Source organism: Ochotona curzoniae, unplaced genomic scaffold (genome assembly GCF_017591425.1).
Source record: "Ochotona curzoniae isolate NIBS_2020 unplaced genomic scaffold, NIBS_Ocur_1.0 scaffold_4506, whole genome shotgun sequence".
In the NCBI taxonomy this organism is placed as follows: Eukaryota; Metazoa; Chordata; class Mammalia; order Lagomorpha; family Ochotonidae; genus Ochotona; species Ochotona curzoniae.
Genome location: NW_024467119.1, coordinates 30,944,219 through 30,962,565, shown reverse-complemented (window position 1 = coordinate 30,962,565; position 18,347 = coordinate 30,944,219). Strand labels below are relative to the sequence as shown.

Sequence of the window (18,347 nt, the reverse complement as noted above, 5' to 3'; positions counted from 1 at the left end):
TCCCTCTGACTTTCAAGTATATAAAATAAACACTTAAATGAAAATAAGTAAAGATATAGCTTCCTTGAAGAAATAAAATTAAGAGATCTGTTGGCTGGTTTTGTTAAAGCATGGTCATACTTGAGACAAATTTAGTGTAAAGCAAATAACTGGAGTGAGGGCAAAAATAAAGAACTAGGAAGATTTGAAAGTACGAGGATCACAATGAAGTTGTCTTTAAGAAAGTTAACTGGAATCCTCATGAAACCCAGTCATGATTCCCTTTACCAAGAATGACCACGCGTGACGGAAGAGCAATGCAACGTCTCATACGTCAACGTTCATAAAAAAGACTGTGGAAAGACAGGGAAAATAAAAGTATCACTGTTCTTACACATTTAGGGGTATTTTTGTTTTCCTTGGGATGAATGGCAGCTCACCTGCAGAGCAAATCCTAAAGAGTGTTAGGGATTTCATGAGGGAAATGGTTGAGGAGGTGGAGAAGCAGATCCGCTGACTGCTCACGTCCCAGCATCCTTGACCCAGTGTAAATTGGAAGGCCTATCCCCAGCTAAAGAGCCCCTGGTGTGATGCATAATTAGGTGTATGCCACTGACGAAATAAACTCATTAATGGCCACTAAACATGTGAATATAATTTTAAAATGAAATCTTCTGAAAATGTAGGTATAAAATCAGAAAATGGAGTATGGCAAAATGGTGAGAGGCAGTTTAAAAGCAAATGTGATGATCCCAGACAAGCATTTTGCTTAAACCCAGCAATCCTTTGTATCTTTCCAGACTGATTACGTTTGCTGGAGAACAGTTGCTTTGAAGTGGTTAGCCTTCCGCAGGGTCGTGACCCACCATCCAGCCGACTGTATTGGGGATTCTCTTTAACGATAATCACTCCGTTGCTTCGATGTGGCAACATGCGTGGCACATGCAAGGCAAAAAGTGGATATCGATTTTTTGGCTTTTCTAAGTTAATAGGTAAATGGGTTGTTCTAGCAAAAAGCAGACTTCTTTGGCTGCAAGCAAAGGCCTAACTTGCTGAATACATAAAACAGAAGCAGGAAAAGAGCATATTAAGACTTACGAAGCAGGGAGGCATTTGGGTAACCAAGTGAGAGAAAATAATTCATTCTCTAACTGGTAATAATGAGTGTTTTGTATTTTGATTTTAACATTTTAGAATTTAACCCCTCCAGGAGCTAGCAGTCTCGTTCTTCCTGACCCTGAATGGAATGAAAGCGGACTAAAGCAGCAAGTGGTTGGTTGTTCTGGAAATGGCTACTGTCACAAATGCATGCCTGTGTTTCCCTCCGCTCTTGGGGCAAGCAAAGAGTGTCTGGAGTTTGTTTCTATCAGGAAATTAAGCAGGAGAGAAGAGGTGGACAACATTTCATAAACTAGCAAAATAACAAGATTTCCCGCTGCATAGTGGTCAGTAGATTTTGGCTGCAGTTGTTTAGTTCTGATTCCAAAGCCTAGCAAACACAGCTTGTTGGGTGCACACGATTTGCTTGGCAATGCAGTCATGGTGACACCGCTACCTGACTTGAGGCTAAACTAGTTCATGTATGTGAAATGCATGTGCTGCCGCCCCCACTGCTGCTAATTCTAGGAGGCAGAGCATCGTGCGACATTGCCTTAATGAAAGAGATAGTTACGCATACGGTCGCAGATACATATATGACACATGGCTCTATTTTTGCTTCTTTAATGAATTGATAAATTAATCTTAGCTGTATAAGTTTCAAGTCAACAATAATTCCCAGAAAATCAGTGCAGAACACCATCATAATCATTTACATTCAATTGAGAAAACGAAGCTTGTATCTCAAGAAAATGAATTCAAAACATCTGTAAGTCTCAAGAAGTCATGATTGGAATGCTTTCAGTTATAAGAAAAAGAGAAATTACTTTACACATTACTAATTTAGGTGACTCAAATTCCCATGAATCATGTTTACAGTCATCAATCATAAGTGAAAATCTTATAAGGGAAATATACACAATATGAAGGAACAAACCAAAGAACAAGAAACAAGAATGTTGACTATAGTAAGTTAATATAACAAAAAACTTCATTTGTAAAATCACACCTAAATAGTTAGGCTTTCATTTCACTGTTTACTACCTTAAGAAAATAATTGCTTTATTCTCAAACAAAAAAAAATCCTCATATTTATGCATATCTTTACATTGGTATATTTCACCCATATGAATTCTATAGTAGCCAAAATCTTGGATAAAAGTATTAATTTTATATAAAAATTTAGGTAAATTAATGTTTAAAACAGTTTTGAAAGACAAGTGGACAATGCTCAAATCATGGAAAATTTCTTATGTTTTAACTTTTTGATTAATTTGGCCTTCTAGAATAAGCCCCTTTTGATGTATCAGCTTTTACATTTAAACCTTCTGTCAGCAATTTTAATCTGCATTCTGAATTGGACAGATTGTGAATGCAACTGAGCTTCCCATGGTAGATGGTCATTTTGTGCCTCACAGTCACAAATTATTGTCTGCACACAACAATCCCACTGTGGAGTTGTAGGAAAATGTCCTACATGTGTCCTGTCTCAAGAGATGTTTACATTTTGTTATCAGTCTATTTTCCAATATCTAAAATCAGAGAGAGCAGTTTAAAAAGGAAGTGAATTGGACATGCAATCCATATGTATATTTCATAACTAACAATTCAAACTACATAATTTGTTTTGATCTTCATATTTTTCAGGCATTTATTTTGCCTAGTTGCATTTTTTAAAGCCTTTGCCCTAGACTGGCTTCAGCATGTTCAAGGACGGTGTAATTTGCTTCTAGCCCAGCAGGTGTCAGGCTTCCCCATAGCACAGACCACAAGGAAGGCTAACATGCTGGGAGCTTTCATTCTAGGCTTAATCTGTTCCAGTAAATTGACACTTTTAGTACTTGCCCTAAATAATAGAGTTTTATCATTACCATTTTGCACTCAGAAAGGCTAAGGTGTGAAAACAAAGAAATTCTACTCACTGACCTCAACTGCATAAGCATTTATTAAGTTCTTGTAAAACGCAATACATATGTATTTATATACTTAATAACTTAATGAGTAAAACAGCAAAGTAATAAAATGAAGGAAATTATTGATCTTAAAATATACTTCACATGCTATTTGGTTTCAGTGGCAGTGATATAATAGATGCATTTATTTCCCAAGAATGTAAAAGGGTGTTCTTTTATATAAAGGTGTGTTTCTCTTTAGAATGCTACAGCAAAGAAGGCCAATCCCCTTTCAGTGTCATTAAGCCTAGTTATAACTTTACAATCAACATGTGAATTTTAACTGCTTAGATTCTACATGTTTCCAATTTCTTTATAAGTCACACAAATAGGCATTAAAGTGTGTTCTGATACACATTGTCACTGTGTCTGCTTTTATTTCAGTTTCATTCTCATAAAAGGCTTAATTTACTTGTATACGTCAGAGTGTTTGGTGGTTCACATTCAATATAAAACAGTTGTTGGAAAATTCCTGACGTTTGGCTCATCTTACCTCATTTCACATCATCTCCTCCCAGGAAGGCTCACTGACCCTGTTTGGAATGTTCAAAATGGGTAAGCCATTGCCCTACTACACGCTCTCAGAAGCATCATCCAGAATGTCTGTCACTTCTTGATTTAACATCAGCAGTTGTCATGCGCTACTTTTCCTCCACAGAACCTTCACATTGTACTGTAGGTTCAGGGGAGGCAACGTATGTAAACGCTTTAGTATACTGTTGTATGACTTCCATTGGAGACAGACTAAATGTTCAGAAAATATTTGTCCAACTCACAAATACACCAATTCTAATTTTGTCTTTTTATTCTCCTTATTGAAAGTGCTTGGTCATTGACTGCATTCACTCTGCCAGACAAGAGACCACAGACCTATTTTTGACAGTTTCCTGTGGTGCTAACATAGGAGAAAATACAAGAGGAACCCCAAATAAGCCAGACAAATCCTGTAGAAAAGAACTTGCCATAGTCACAAGCATTCCCTTTAGTAACAATTATTATAAAATTGCAACAACAAACGCAAATACCAGTCACAGCAATCTAAGATAATTTTATCCTAAACCAATAATTTTTAAGGAAAAATAGGAACATTGATTTGAGGGGGTTATTTTTCACAGTCCATATTGACCCCATATTTTGCATTTCAGTGTTGACTAGATGTTTGCCTGGAATAATACAGACTGCTAACATTGAAAATGTATACTAACAAGCAAAGAGATGAAAATATTCATTACAAGTCTACTGATGGAAAAACTCATGGAGAGCTATAGGAGCAGTTACAAAGGCTTTCTCACAGCCTGAGAAGGCTGCCTGGAGATTTTACCATTGAGTGAAAAAGGAACTGAAGAAAACAAGACCATGCTAGCCTGAAGGATAGATAAAAAGGACAGGGAAGCTGAAGGAAGAGCACAGTGTTGACCAGAGGACCAGACTCAAATAGGTTGGAAGATGCAGAAAATGATGGTGGGGTGAAAGGCAGCAACCAGGTCAAGGATGGCCTCATGTGAGTGACCGGACAGGGCATCTGGAAAGTGTTTTATAGCCAAGCAACAGCTTTCAAAAGTCCATCACCCAGAAAGTGAACTGCTCCTTTCTACTTTGCTACTCAGGAAAATAGACTGTACCTGAATATGGAGTATAATGTTGGCATTGAGAGCCATGACTCTGAAACTGGTCAGCTTGTGTTTGAATCCTTACACTGACACCTGCTAGCTAAGCACTTTAGGAGCATCAAATTCTCTGAAGAAATGCCAAGATCTTTCTTGTGTATGAGGAGCTGTGACAAAAATGAATGAAAATACACACACACACGCATGCATACACATCACTACAGCAAAGTAACAGGAATGGCGCCATATAAATGTCACTTCCTATTATTAGTAGTGCCATTAGCAGTATTTGCTAATCAAATGAAAATATGTAAGACTTTTTTTTTGCTTTATCAGCGTTTCATTGTGTTCACATTGTCTAAAAAGAAGAGACCTAGTCATTCTCAAATTGTCATTTGCATGGCTTAACGAGAAGAAACATTGCCTGTAATACAAAGAAGTGTTCAAAGAAAACCGCAGATTTTACAGAACCCCAAATTGTGCAATCTCCTTAGAGACTGCAGAGTGTAGTTGCTGGAAAATGCATAGACTGTTCAGTAAGTTACACTTACGTGGTTTTCACATAGCAATATTAAATGTTTCCGAAGTCAGATATTTATTTTGGTGTTAACTATTTGCACAACAGATTCTTTATGGAATGAAATTATTGTTATTCATTTAATCCCACGCATTCCCAGGGTCTAGCTAAGTGTTAGGCACATGATATGCAATTTATGAAGAATCATCAAATAAATTACTGCCCAGGCTTTGAATATGAGGTGTGAAACAATTACTATTTATTCAAAACTAACTGGAAAACCTTTAACTTCTAATCTGAATTATAACAAATTATATACCATATTCTCTATATAATAGACAATTTGAGGTTTTATTTTTATTTTATTATATTTTTGTTTGATTTTCAAGACTGTTAAAATTGATTAACTGTCACATCTCTAGAAATTTCACAAGAATTACCTGCGAATATCTTAAGAATTCTAATTATAGAGGAAAACTAAATCACAAACTTTAACAAAATGTGATGACTAGCTGTGATACATGGGAATAACTAATAGAAGGCTCTTGAGAAATAGTTACTTGTTATTATTTAACAGATGGAATTCTTTTTTCCTCCAAAATGGAAAGATTAACACAGGTTTGCCACACGATTGTTGTTGACAAAATATACTTATTCCAAGTTAAAGATTCTGTAATCTGTACTCTTTGTTTTCTAGTTAATTGGGCTTCTTCTAAATCCCAAGTGATTTAAATAAGATTTATTTGTACATTTTGAAAAATTCTACAGCCAAACACTCTGAAAAAAAGACTTATATAATAAATAATAGAGACATAAAACTGCTATTGACTTGTAGCCTTCTCATTGTTTCAACCTTAATCTTCACATAAACACCAACATTAACAAGATGGCTTTTATGTAGCAAGTGTTACCTTAACTCAAATTTTATTATATGAGTGTACTTCAAAAGGTTATGGAAATGGACATTGGCTTTTAATTGCATTTTTCTAAACTTTTTCAAGTGTGCATGTATTTTTAGTAAGAACCTGACTCAATCTAACTCCCCAAATTGGAAAAGGCAAAAGGTAGAAGGTATTTTGAAATTTAGTTTTATAAACACTAAACTTTTAATGTACCAGACATAGAGATAAACCAGCATATCAAATGAACAAGCATTGAATGACTTATGTATGTTTTCTTTGCTTATTTCCTTTGGTTTGGTTTTTGGTCCGTTTGGAAATCTTTAACAATATGTAGCTTTACTTGTTATTTTACTTTAATAATTCAAATTGCTCCAGTTTTATATAAAATCTTTTACTATAAATATTATTATATCATTGTTATTTTGATTGATTACATTCATGGTGATAGCACACCTTAATACAATTACAACTTTAGTAGAATATGATTTGTTGAATATTCTGTGTACAGCATGCATACAAATGTCTTAACTTGAAACTCTCACTGCATATTCTATGTGTATTTTACACATAAAGAAACTGAAATTCATGGAGACCAAGTGATTTTAATTTAGAGTTCTGTAACTCCATAGTGCTAGAGATAGGATTGCTATCAGACCCAGTTGTCCAGAGTTATCAAGTATAACTCAGCTTACTTGGTTTGATCCCAGAGAACCATATATCTTCCTTAAGATCATTACTGCAATGTTCTTACAACTAGTCATTCCCAACTTTACTTTCTCCCTCAAACTTTGTGAGTAGAACTGTAAGCACAATGAATTACAGAAACTATTATTTCCCTCTCCCCCTGAATGCGAATACTTTGGTAGTAACCAGCCCAATGAAAGTCATCTCTAGAAGTGAACAGAAAAGTGATTTTGGCTTTGTTCAGTAGAACCAAGTGACCGTATTGTATTTATTCATCTTTTTCTCTGTTAGACGAGAAGATAACTGTACATAACTGATACAGTACAATGACAACTAGGAACTGAATTTTCTTAAACCTCATGTTTAAACTGTTAGCATGTGATCTGGTAGACCCTATAGGCAGAGAAAAGAAAAAGAGAAAAGAACGTTTCTTACTTTCTTCCAGTTGTTTTAAAACTTGACCTTGAATGGTCAGGTCCTTGGCTTCCATCACTGTCCGCTCTGCTGAGGGATGTCTCCCGGAGGGGTAGAGTGCTCGCGCTTGCAGATGAGTTTTGATACTTCATTTGCAGCTTTGACTCATTGGCAAAACTCTGAAGAAATTTCAGTGTAGTATTGGAAAGTACTACTGACTCTGCTCCAGGCTTGAACGTGACACTCAATTGTTTCTGGAGAGAAGAATTTTGTAACTTGACTTCTTCGTTCACTTCAGTGTGTGCAGGAGTTTGGTTTCTCACACCTTCCGTTGGTGCACCTGTCTCTAAGAATGGCCTCGCTGACTGTGACAGATTCTTTTTAGAAGTTCCCTCTTCAACAATTGAGGCTATTTCCACTAACATGGGCTGTGCAGTTGGCAACACTTGGAAAATCTCTGTTTTTGGAGCAACTGGGGCAGAAGTTATATTCTGAGAGTTTTCATGCTCAGGCGCAGACCAGGAGTTCCCGGTGTGCTGAAGCCCAATGCCTCCACTCCATACACAGGCAAGCAGAACCAAGAATCCTGCTCCCTTCATCTTAGTCCTCCACGATGGGAAGTCTCATGGGAAACTGCAGGATGAAGTCCTGCTGGCTCCTTTGGTAGCTCTTCTTATATTGACCCTGCTATGACAAATCTTCACCAGTTGGAGAAGTGTAGGGGAAGCAGGCTTCTGTGTTCTGTAGTGGAATCAGGAAGTCTGTTTCCTGTTTCTGTAGGGTGTTCTGTGATCTGTGACCCCTGGTAGGAATGATCTATGGAAGTGGTGAAAGGTCTCTGACGAAGCTAAGAGTCAATGGGAGAACACAGGCAATGATCATCAGAAAAAAACTGTGAAAAAGCATCAAGTGACTTTCCTTTTCCAGGTGCACACACATCTCAGTGATGTCAAAAAGAAACTGCATGTTGATGACAGAGAGAATGGGGTTTGGCTTGCAAAAGCTCAGTGAATGAACATTTTGTTCTATTACATGGGGGAAATTGAGGGGAAAAGTTGATGACAAGCCTTTCCCACTGTTCACAGTTCTACATTACACTTTATTCAAGTGCATATCTACACAGAGAGAGAAAGAAGTAAACAAAACGTTTGTAGTACTTCTGTCCTACCATCTATATATTATAGACTCAATTTTTAAAAATATTCTCCCTATTTTTGTATATACACCTCAGTTATATTGGATTAAAAAAGGACATTAAAAAAGGACATAGGGAACTTTAAATTTAAAAATTAACACTTTAAATTTTGCTCTTATAATTTCCACCAATGATATGAACTAGGAAAACGAACAATCAGAAATTTATTTTCCTTACTTTTAATGCAAGCTAATAATATGCCACTCAGGCATACATGAAGGAAACAATGAAGCAATAGAAAAATAGATTAAAACAGGATTATTTGAGTTTCCTTTGGTTATTTTTCTAGAAGCGGTGTTTCATGGGGTTCATAATTGCATATCTACAGCAAATCTCTGATCCTCATGCTTCAATTAAATGCTCTCATCTGTAAAAATGTCATAGCAGACCCTTAGGACAACTCATTCATTCAGTCACATATTCACTTATTTAGTAATTACTTAAACTGCCAGCCTGTACAAACCATGCTCTTAGGCACTGGAATGAAAGGAAAGGGTGAAAATTCCCGGTTGCCAATTTGCTTGCAGTCTGTTACATGTTATCTGATGGCTAGATCCTTGTGTAATTAATCTGCCTGTCAGCCTCTGTGCCAAATATTAGCCTTTTGGTAAATATTCAGCCGTGAAATCTTTTCTTATAGAAAATAGGAGACATGGTGTCTCTGGTTCCACATCATTATAAGTATGTGCTCATTTTTATAATCCTGATCCAAGCATACCAGCATTTGAAACAAGATTATTAATTTTTTCCTAAACTAAGTAGTTCTTTTCTCTTCCACAGTCTTGGCCACTCATTTCAATTGAGCACATTTTTGACCCGTTGGAGAACACACAATGTGGGGTAATTCAAACTGAGACACAATAATAAGCAAGCCCAATGGCTTTGATATGGAATATAAAGCAGCCATCTCTTAGCTACTCCACAGAACAATACACAAATTGTGAATTTCTAAAAGAGCAAAAAATTATTCAAAGACAATCCAGGCAGTAATTAGCTACTAAAAACAGCAGTGAAACTGCATAATCTTCCACAATACAAAAGTAGTTTCCAGTACTACAAAAAGGCATTGCAACTGCTTTATCTGGAAAAGACAAAAACAATTAACTCTGACTTTGTGCAGAATAGTAATTCAGTAAAACTCAAGTCGAATATTTTTATTTAGTGTGCAATTTTAAATGAAATACCTTAGATTATGTATGGGTAGATTATCTTGAATGCTTTTAAAAATAGCCATATTGGACCTCACAATCACTTTCCTTCTGTCATTTGAAAGACCAATTTGGTCTTGGTCAAGATAAGTGAACTTCAGTGGTAAGGGTCACTCATCGAATCTGTAACTCATAATCAAAAGGTAACAGAAATAGAAGGGAGCTAAGCCATTCATTTCAACTCTTGTAAGATATCGACTAATGATACCATTCACTCATTTCCATTCTAGCTTACAAGTGACCTTATCATCAAAGGTGAAAGGTTCTGTATCTCATTATTGATCTACTAAGCCACCTTAACGTTGCACCTCCCCAGACAATCTCCAGTACAGTCAATGCTCTTCTGTGTGTGGATCAGCTGTTAATTGGAGGCATAAAACATTTGTACTGAAAAACAGTCAGAGGCCTAATTTAAATTCTGCTCTGTGAGAGTCATTATGACTGATCAAACAGCAATCAAAGAAATATTATACTGTTAGGATGATTGCCTTCAAACACTCTGTTCATTCACTCTAGAAACTCCAAATACTTACTGTTTGATTAAACCAAGCCATCAGTTTTGTTTTACATTGCCCCTTATTCTCTTCAGAAGTTTATTGATAAATAAAACATATTTTGTGCTATTCAGGTGAATTTTGTGTCTTCTTTTCATTGTAGCATAGGAAATTTAATATATACTGCAAGACGGATTATTTCTCAGGATAATGGTTTTGGGAAATCAAGCTGGGTCTCTCACATGGGTCACAGAAATATATTTTGGCCACCATCACCACTGCCTCTTAGGGTCTGCATTAACAAGAAGCTTGAATGACGGATCAAATCCAGATACTCCAACATGAGAAACCATCAGGTTCAATGTTTACTCTCCCTGGTTTTCTTTCTGCTTCCTATTTCCTTGACTAGATATTGGGGAATTTAAAATTTGGAAATAACAATGGGTACATGTAATATGAGATCCAAGAATAAAAATCTTTTCTCAAGAACCAGAAAATTACCAGTCTGAAAAGATTAAAACAACAACAAAAACAACAACTTTTAGAAAATAGCTGGCCTACTCCTACCAAATAACTTAGGATAAAAAATTCACTCATGCCAGTGAAGGCTGAATGGGGATGTAGACTTTCACCTTGCAGATGGTAAGGTGCCCGCACCCATGTCCTGCTGCTGTAGGAAGTGCCAGGGAATTTCAGTAAGAAAGCCAGACACATCAAGAAGGCTCCACTGATCATGCTTCCACAGCCTTCCAGAGGCACAGAGAAGGGCAAGGGCAGAGAAACAGATGGCTGTAAGCCAAGCTATACCCTTCCCGAATTGGTCCTCAAAGGAAGGGAGACATGACAAATGGTTGGAGAGGTGTATGTCAGGGACTAGAAACCCAGGTATGAATATTACAAAGAGAACTTATTAGGCATTTTAGAAGATGACTTCTAACTGAACAGAAGACCACCTATGGTGGTTTATCATCTCTCTACACTCCCTTGGTAGGAGGACTCTCCACAATACCAGACGGATGAGAATAGCAGCTATTTAGACAAACACTCATAGCCCTGTGCAGGAGGAATGGCACACTGACAAAAGACACACAGGGCTGTGTTCAGGAGCAGAGAAAACCAGCAAGGTCCCCTGCAGCAAGCTTTGTGATAGCAAGAGTGTGAGGTGCTTCCTGACTCCCATGGGAACATGTAACTGGCTTGACTGAATAACTCTAAAGCCGGTAAGGAACTGAGGGTCACTACTCGGGGACTAGCAAGCAAAATTTCTGGTCCCCTTGATAAGGAGGGTGTTGTGGGCTAGGAGCCCTTATCCCCTGCAGCAGAGTGGGGAGAGGAACTTGTGGTTAGGATGTGGATGTCCTCTGCAGTGTAACACTGCATTTTAATTGTAGGCCTCACATCACACAAAGTTGTTTTGTTGTTTCTCCCCTGTATCACAAAAGATAAAGAGCCCCTTGGAACCTGCCCTGTGCTCACATCCCAGGCTTAGTGCAAAGGAGAATCCTGATCAGGGCCTCAGAATAGCTTAAGATCACAGTGTCTGGGGGTCATCCCTGTGTCATAAAGGATGAAGTTTCTTCCTACATGCCAGCATTTCCTGTGGGCCTTGGCTGCTCTGCTTCCAGGGAAAATAGTGGAAGTTGGCCCAAAAATTTGGACCTCTGCACCCACGTAGGCTATTTGGATAAAGCCTCTGGCCCGGCCTTGGCCATTGAAACCACTTAGGGAGTGAACTAAGAGATAGAAGACTTCTTTATCTGTCTCTAGTTCTCTTTAAACAAAATAAACTATTCTGCAATAGTAAAGGGAAAGCAAAAATATCTTCAGTTAGTATCTTCATTTATCTTCCAAAGATCTATACTCTAAGAAATATGAAAGAAATCCTTCAATATAAAGAGAAGTGGGATTGATAACGTTTGTAGTGAAAACTGGAATGGCAAGAGCTCAAACTCAGTAGGAACATGGTCTTCCACATTTGTAAGAGGGCTTTGATGCTATATGCAAAGAGTAAAATTTTATGTGAAAGTACATGGGGATACATTAAAATGTGTTTTTTTTTTAAATTGCTAGAACAAAAAAATGTTACCTTAAAACAAGATGTAAAGTATAATAATTTAAAAGTACTCAACCAGGGATCACCGCAATGCATTATGGAAGTGCTTCTGCTCCAACTCCCTTCTCAGGCACTTGGGAAAGCAGCAGTTGTCTGTCTCAGTGCCTGTTCCCCCCATTGGAGAGACCCGGATGCAATTCCAGGCTCCTGGTTATGTCAAAGCCTTCTTACCTGTTCTTTTTAATAATGGAAAAGTATTCAATATCTGATCATTGTTCAAAGTATTAGCTGTGGATTTTTTCTAGATGTCTTCTGTAATTAATATGTTCAGAAATTTCAGTATAAACTAGGGTTAATTTTGCTGTGTCTATACATTATGCTTACATCTTTGCTTTCTTTTTCAGTAATGTGATGAATTACATTGCTTGAATTCTGAATATGAACCAATATTTAATTCTTTGCATAAGCCCCCTGTGGTCATATGTCTGCTTTTTACATACATCTATTATTAGATTGATTGTCTCTGCTTTCATGTTTATAAAGGTTATTGATCTGTTTCACATTCCTTGAAATATTTGATAATTCTGATGGTAAGGTTGTTATAGCCTCATAAAATTAAAATTAAATATTTTATCTTCTCTCATTTTTGTAAACAATCTATCAACAATTGTGTTATTTCTTTCTGAAATGTTTGCTAGAATTTACTGGCAAACACATCAATCTTGGAGTTTTGTTTTTGGGAAATTTTGATTTAACAAATGGATTTTTACATCTGTTCATTGATTTTTATTTACATGAGATAGCAAGAAAGAAAGAGAGAAGAGAGTTGGCAGGAGCCATCTTGCACTTGGTGTTTAACTTTCTAATTGCCCACAGTGGCCAGGATTGTGCCAGTCCGAGGAAAGGAACTCAGTTCCAACTCCCCCATGCGGATGGCAGGGATACACACACTGGAGCCATCACCCACTGCCTATCAAGATGTACATAAGTAGGAAGCTGGCTTAAAGGAGAAGTCAGGGCTTGATCCCAGGCATTTTAATATGGACTGTGTGCATCTCAAGCAGCGGCTTAGCTTGGTGTGATAATCTTGTTTTCAAACTTTATTTTTTTGTACTTCTACCAGTTCTTATTTTTTAATAAACTTATCCATTTTACATAAGCAATGAAATAATACACTTTCAAAATTTAATGTAAGAAAATTTATTCATGATAATGATGTAGATAGATTTCTTTGATAGTACCAGGGAGGGATGAGTCATTCAAAAGGCTGACTCATTGAACCTCTTCAAAAGGAAAAACTCCAGCTCATCAAAAGGAAATGGACACAAGCACTGCATAGTAAAAACATAATGTCAGTTTGAATATTTGAACAACTCTTTCATTCAAGCGCGCAAGATGAATTTCTATATCAATAATGAAAAGACAATTCAAATAGTGAATTGCCAAAAGCCCTGGACACAGTACAAAAGTTGAACAAACGTCCAACCAAGATGTGAAAAAATATCTAGTACCTTTAGTTATCAAATAAAATTGAAGCAGCTATAACTGTAAACAGATATTATTGTACATTCATTTGAAAACACAGCAGCAAATGTGGGGAAAAAATGAAGCAATGGAAGCTCTCATACATTTAATTGGAAGTTTAACATTACCCCCACTGCTCGTGAGAATAGTGTGCCAATTATAAAGGTGAAACATACGTGTCACCCATGACACAACAATTTTGCTGAGGTAGTAATCCAAAGGTAATAAAAATACATATGTCCAAAGAATGTTTGTGCAAAACATTTGTAACAGCCCAAATGTCAATCAAAAGAATACATAAAAAAATACTGCACTCATACAATGGAATACTGTACAATAAAAATGAACAAATGATTAATACACACAATAACATGAAGGAACATCAAAATCAACTTGTAAAGTGAGATATTTGAGATGGAAAATAGTCTGTGTCACATTTCTATCAGTGTGAAGTTTGTAGGCTAGAAATCAGAATGTTTTTCCTCTAGGGATGGAAGAATTGATTGAAAAGGAATGCAAAAGACCACTCTGAGTTGTGAGGACTAAGCATGTACAATTTTCAAAACCGATTAAACTGCGCAAGTAAGAGCTCTACATATTATTGTGTATAAATTAAGCTTTTTTTGAAGTTAAAAAAGCACCTAATGAGATTGCAGTCAATAATGTTTGCCCTTTTGTAACATTGCATTGATTTTTCTTGAATCAAGTTAGCAAATCTAATATTTATATTCTGCTGAACAGCAGAGATGATCTAAAGGGCAGAAAGACAACATAAACTGAATTGATGTTTACCAAAAGTTGAATTTGTCTAGGACATGAGTTGAAGGGGAAATGATACAGAAGGTCAGTAAAAACAATCACATTAGAATAAGGAAGAAAATTTCGATTTCTAAGACTTAGTCCATAGTTCAAGTTAGTCCATCAGTTCAATTTAGAGCTTTCTAAGATGTAAAGAGAATTGTTTTTAATCAGTATGAATACTAATATATCATTCTTAAAATATTTATAGAAATGTTTAAATATTAAGAATATGAATTTTAAAAATGGTAACAACAATCAACATTACTAAGTAGAGAAACAACAACCCAACAATTACTTTCTTTTTTGTCAAGACAAACATTAAGAGAGAAATTAAAAGGCTACACTATTCCATCCATAGTTTTGGAATTAAAGAGGCATGATCATTGTATTGAAAGTGATTCTGCCACGCTGACATCTGTGGTAACCTCTGCAAGAGGGTTCCCTTTCTTCAGCAGTGGGGAAGTAGTTATTCTAACTCCAATATAAACAAATTTAGCTTGAAATTGGAGTCGTTTTAGCTGCCGAATAACTTTTACTAAAAATAAGCTTATCAATGCCCAGACATTTGAAACTAGTGTTATAGTCAGTACAAAACCACAAAAAATACCCCGTGTAAGAACCTTACATTCACTTGAAATATTCTCAATAATTTTTACTGCATTCTCAAGCCAAATTACAAACTGAAAGGTAGACATGGACAATAATCCATCATTGATTAGACAAAGGTGTACAGTCCTTAAAGTAGTAAAAATGTGAGTGATTGATGGATAAAGCTTTACAAGAGTTCTAGTAATAACATTATTAGAAAAGACCTTCTCAATTCACCTTTTTAATAAAAGAGTTAACTGGGAGCACAAAATATGGCACAGTGGATTAAACCTCCACTTGTGACATCTGCATTGAATTTCCTGATTCAAGTCCTGAATGAATACTCACATCAGATCCGGTTTCCTGCTACCATGCCTGGAAGGTAGCAAATTATGGCCCAAATATTTGAAATATTGTCACCCATTTGGGAGACCCAGATAGGAGTTCCTGGCTTTTGTCTTCAGCCCAACACAATCCTGAATTAAAGTTACAGCCATTTGGAAAATGAGTTGCCTAATGGAAAATTGGTCTCATTCTACCTTGTGACCCTCTGCCTTTCAAATCAATCAGCCACTCAATCATTCTTTTCTTTTTTTTATTATTATTATATTTTGACAATCTTTACATAGTTAATTAGGGTAAAAAGGTTCAAGGGCTATAGGAAAGTGGGTAATATTATTATTTCCATATTGTTTCCTTCATGTTTAAAGGGTGGTATTAAGGGAGAAGGCCCACCCAATTTCCCTCCCTCCCCAGGTCCCGGATGTAGGGTATGCTCCGAGGTTCTTGCTCAAGTGGTTTTGATGTTTCAACAGTTATGAATCACTGCCAATTTTGCCACTCCAAGCGCAATGAGGTCTTTGAAGAATCCACTGATTGACATAGTCCATCATAGAGTCTCCGTTTGCCCCGTATTTCGCTGCCAACATATAGCTGAGTTGCTTGGTTGACCTGTTCTGTCTTCTCTCTTTTCTTGGTCAGGGTTCTGAGTCCAGCATTTTGATAGGGAGATCTCAAAAGAAACTTTGTCCAAGGGGGCGGGCCTGCTGGGGGTTATTGTGGGTCTCTCCAACTAGGCTGCAGCTAAAACTTGTTTATGTGAGGGCCAAGTATGTACTGGGCAGAACCAGGCTGGACTGTAACACCCATTGGTTCCAGTGGAAGTCAGGACTGAAAACAGAATCATTCTTTTTTTTAAGTGCATATTTGCTTCCATTGGAAATTGATTGGTGTTAAGCTTAACTAGTATTAAGACAAGCAATAAATTGCTGAAATATTCACATGAAGGTAGGTGAAATAATTCTCAAAATTTGTTAGGAATCAATAAAGCTTTTACCTAAATTTGCCAGTGCTTCCACTCCCAAACCCCAGTAGATAACAAACATATCAACCAAAACCAAATGCATAGCTTTTTCCATATTTCATGGATTCCTTCCCTCCAAATTCATCATTATTTGTTTTAGAATCTCATGGTAGTGGGGGAGGGTGGTACTTGGACATTGCAGGTAAAGCTGCCTGCCTATGATCCTGGCATCCCACATGAACACAAGTTCAAGTCTCAGTTTCTCTATTTCCAAAAAAACAGCAGAAGGTGGCACTAGTGTCTGGCCCCTACCCCCCACACGAGAGACCCGGATGAAGCTCCTGGCTCCTGGCTTCAGCCTTGACCAGCTTAGGTTGAGATCATCTGTAGAGTGACCAATGGGTGGAAGATCTCTCTCTCTCTCTCTCTCTCTCTCTCTCTCTCTCTTTCTCCCTCCCTCTCTCTCTCTCTCTCCTCTTGCTCTTACTTTCAAATAAAATAAGTAAATCTGAAAAAAAAATGAAAGAAAAAAAAGAAAAATATCTCACCATTTACTGCCCATAAATAACAAAGATCTAATCCGCATTGTACCTACATTAGGGCCCTGGGATACAAGGATGAACTCACAACAAAATGACAGTCTCCTACGTGGTTGGGAGACACTCCAGTGGCAGCATGATGGACTTGGGAAAATTCACAAAAGACACACATTGTGAAACTGGAAGGGAGAAAAGGGGAGGGGAGGAAACCCGAGGGAGAGGCAAGGAATTTCCAGCACCAACTAAACTGTATCAAAAACAATTTTAAAAAAGCACAAATAGTTGATACATACATACCAAAAAAAGCCTGCCAATACAGTGTAAGAAGTGATCTTGAAACTACGACTATTGTCTAACATACTGGCTCCTTCTCATATTCTACTATCATCCTATACTTGTGTCTTGCTCTCACCAAGTTTCAGTCCTCTCTTCTCTATTCTTCCAATAATTATATGAAGCACTGCCTATGATCACCATGTTCAGTAAGAGATTTATAAACACTCAAGAAACCAGAGCCATGCTTCATTGTCTTCTTAATTCATGGTACATTTGCCATAGCCATGGAAGGAACCCACTCATATTATTTCTTTAGTCTTTAAGACAAGAATATTGTTACTTTAGACATTGGAAAGCGTTCTGTGTTACTCAGTTTTACATAAATTCTTGCTGGACAGGTTGCAAACTCTGAGTTTTCCCTCCTACTAAAGCATGGCAGATTAACCCTGTTTCACAGTAATTAACTCTTTATGCACTGACTGTATGCTAAGCAGTTCACTAAGTGTCATATAAGTGGTGTAATTCTTATTTTTCCAGAATCCCCATGGTATCAACAAGTTGAGTAACTGCTGTTTGAATGGCAGCTCAGAAGCCAGAACTGCCGTTTAAACCCAATACTCCAGATCAGGGGTCTAACTGCTCCTCCTCCGCCCCTCCCCACCAGGGAACTTGATTTCATTTAGAATTTTAATACTTTTCTTTCTACAGGATTCAACTTCTGCTACTTTTAAAAACTGATAAAAACAGCAAATCCAGCTCTGCTTGCAAAAGAAAAGCAATGCTTGTAAACACACCCTTTGTCCTCCCCATCTCCTCCTCTCCTGTGGGTGTGAGAGGTTCTGTACCTGGAGCAAGCAAGAATATCTATAAGATTAAACCAGGAACATATGTCCAAAAGATTTACAATTTCACAGTACAAAGTTTGTGGATTTAGTAGTTAATTCAGCTTTCCAAGGAAAGTGCCGAAAGCGATAATAACATGATAACAGTTTTCAACATCAATGCTTTTCTCTGGCTGTTTTCATCGTTCTTGTTAGAATTTACCGGAAGACTTTCACTCTTACTGGATCATAAATACCACATATCTTAAAGAGAAAATTAATACTTTTTAAGGCAAAAGATTAATTGTGTGTTATGCAAAGTGCTCAATGTTTAAGACTCAAGGAAGGCCTGTAATCTCATTAGAAGTAGCAATGGAAAACTTTTTATTTAA

The 18,347-nt window shown here is 37.0% G+C and overlaps 1 protein-coding gene across 2 annotated transcripts in view; it reads right to left on the bottom strand.

Annotated features, from left to right (window-relative positions):
- MMRN1 (multimerin 1) overlaps positions 1–7,825 on the bottom strand; it is a 48,040-nt gene extending 40,215 nt beyond the window's left edge. For both annotated transcript variants that reach the window (XM_040966904.1, XM_040966905.1), the window contains exon 1: positions 7,175–7,825. In XM_040966904.1, coding sequence (XP_040822838.1) covers positions 7,175–7,752 — 578 coding nt within the window. In that variant the 5' untranslated portion in view covers positions 7,753–7,825. The remainder of the gene's footprint in view (positions 1–7,174) is intronic.
- Positions 7,826–18,347: the final 10,522 nt, after the last annotated feature.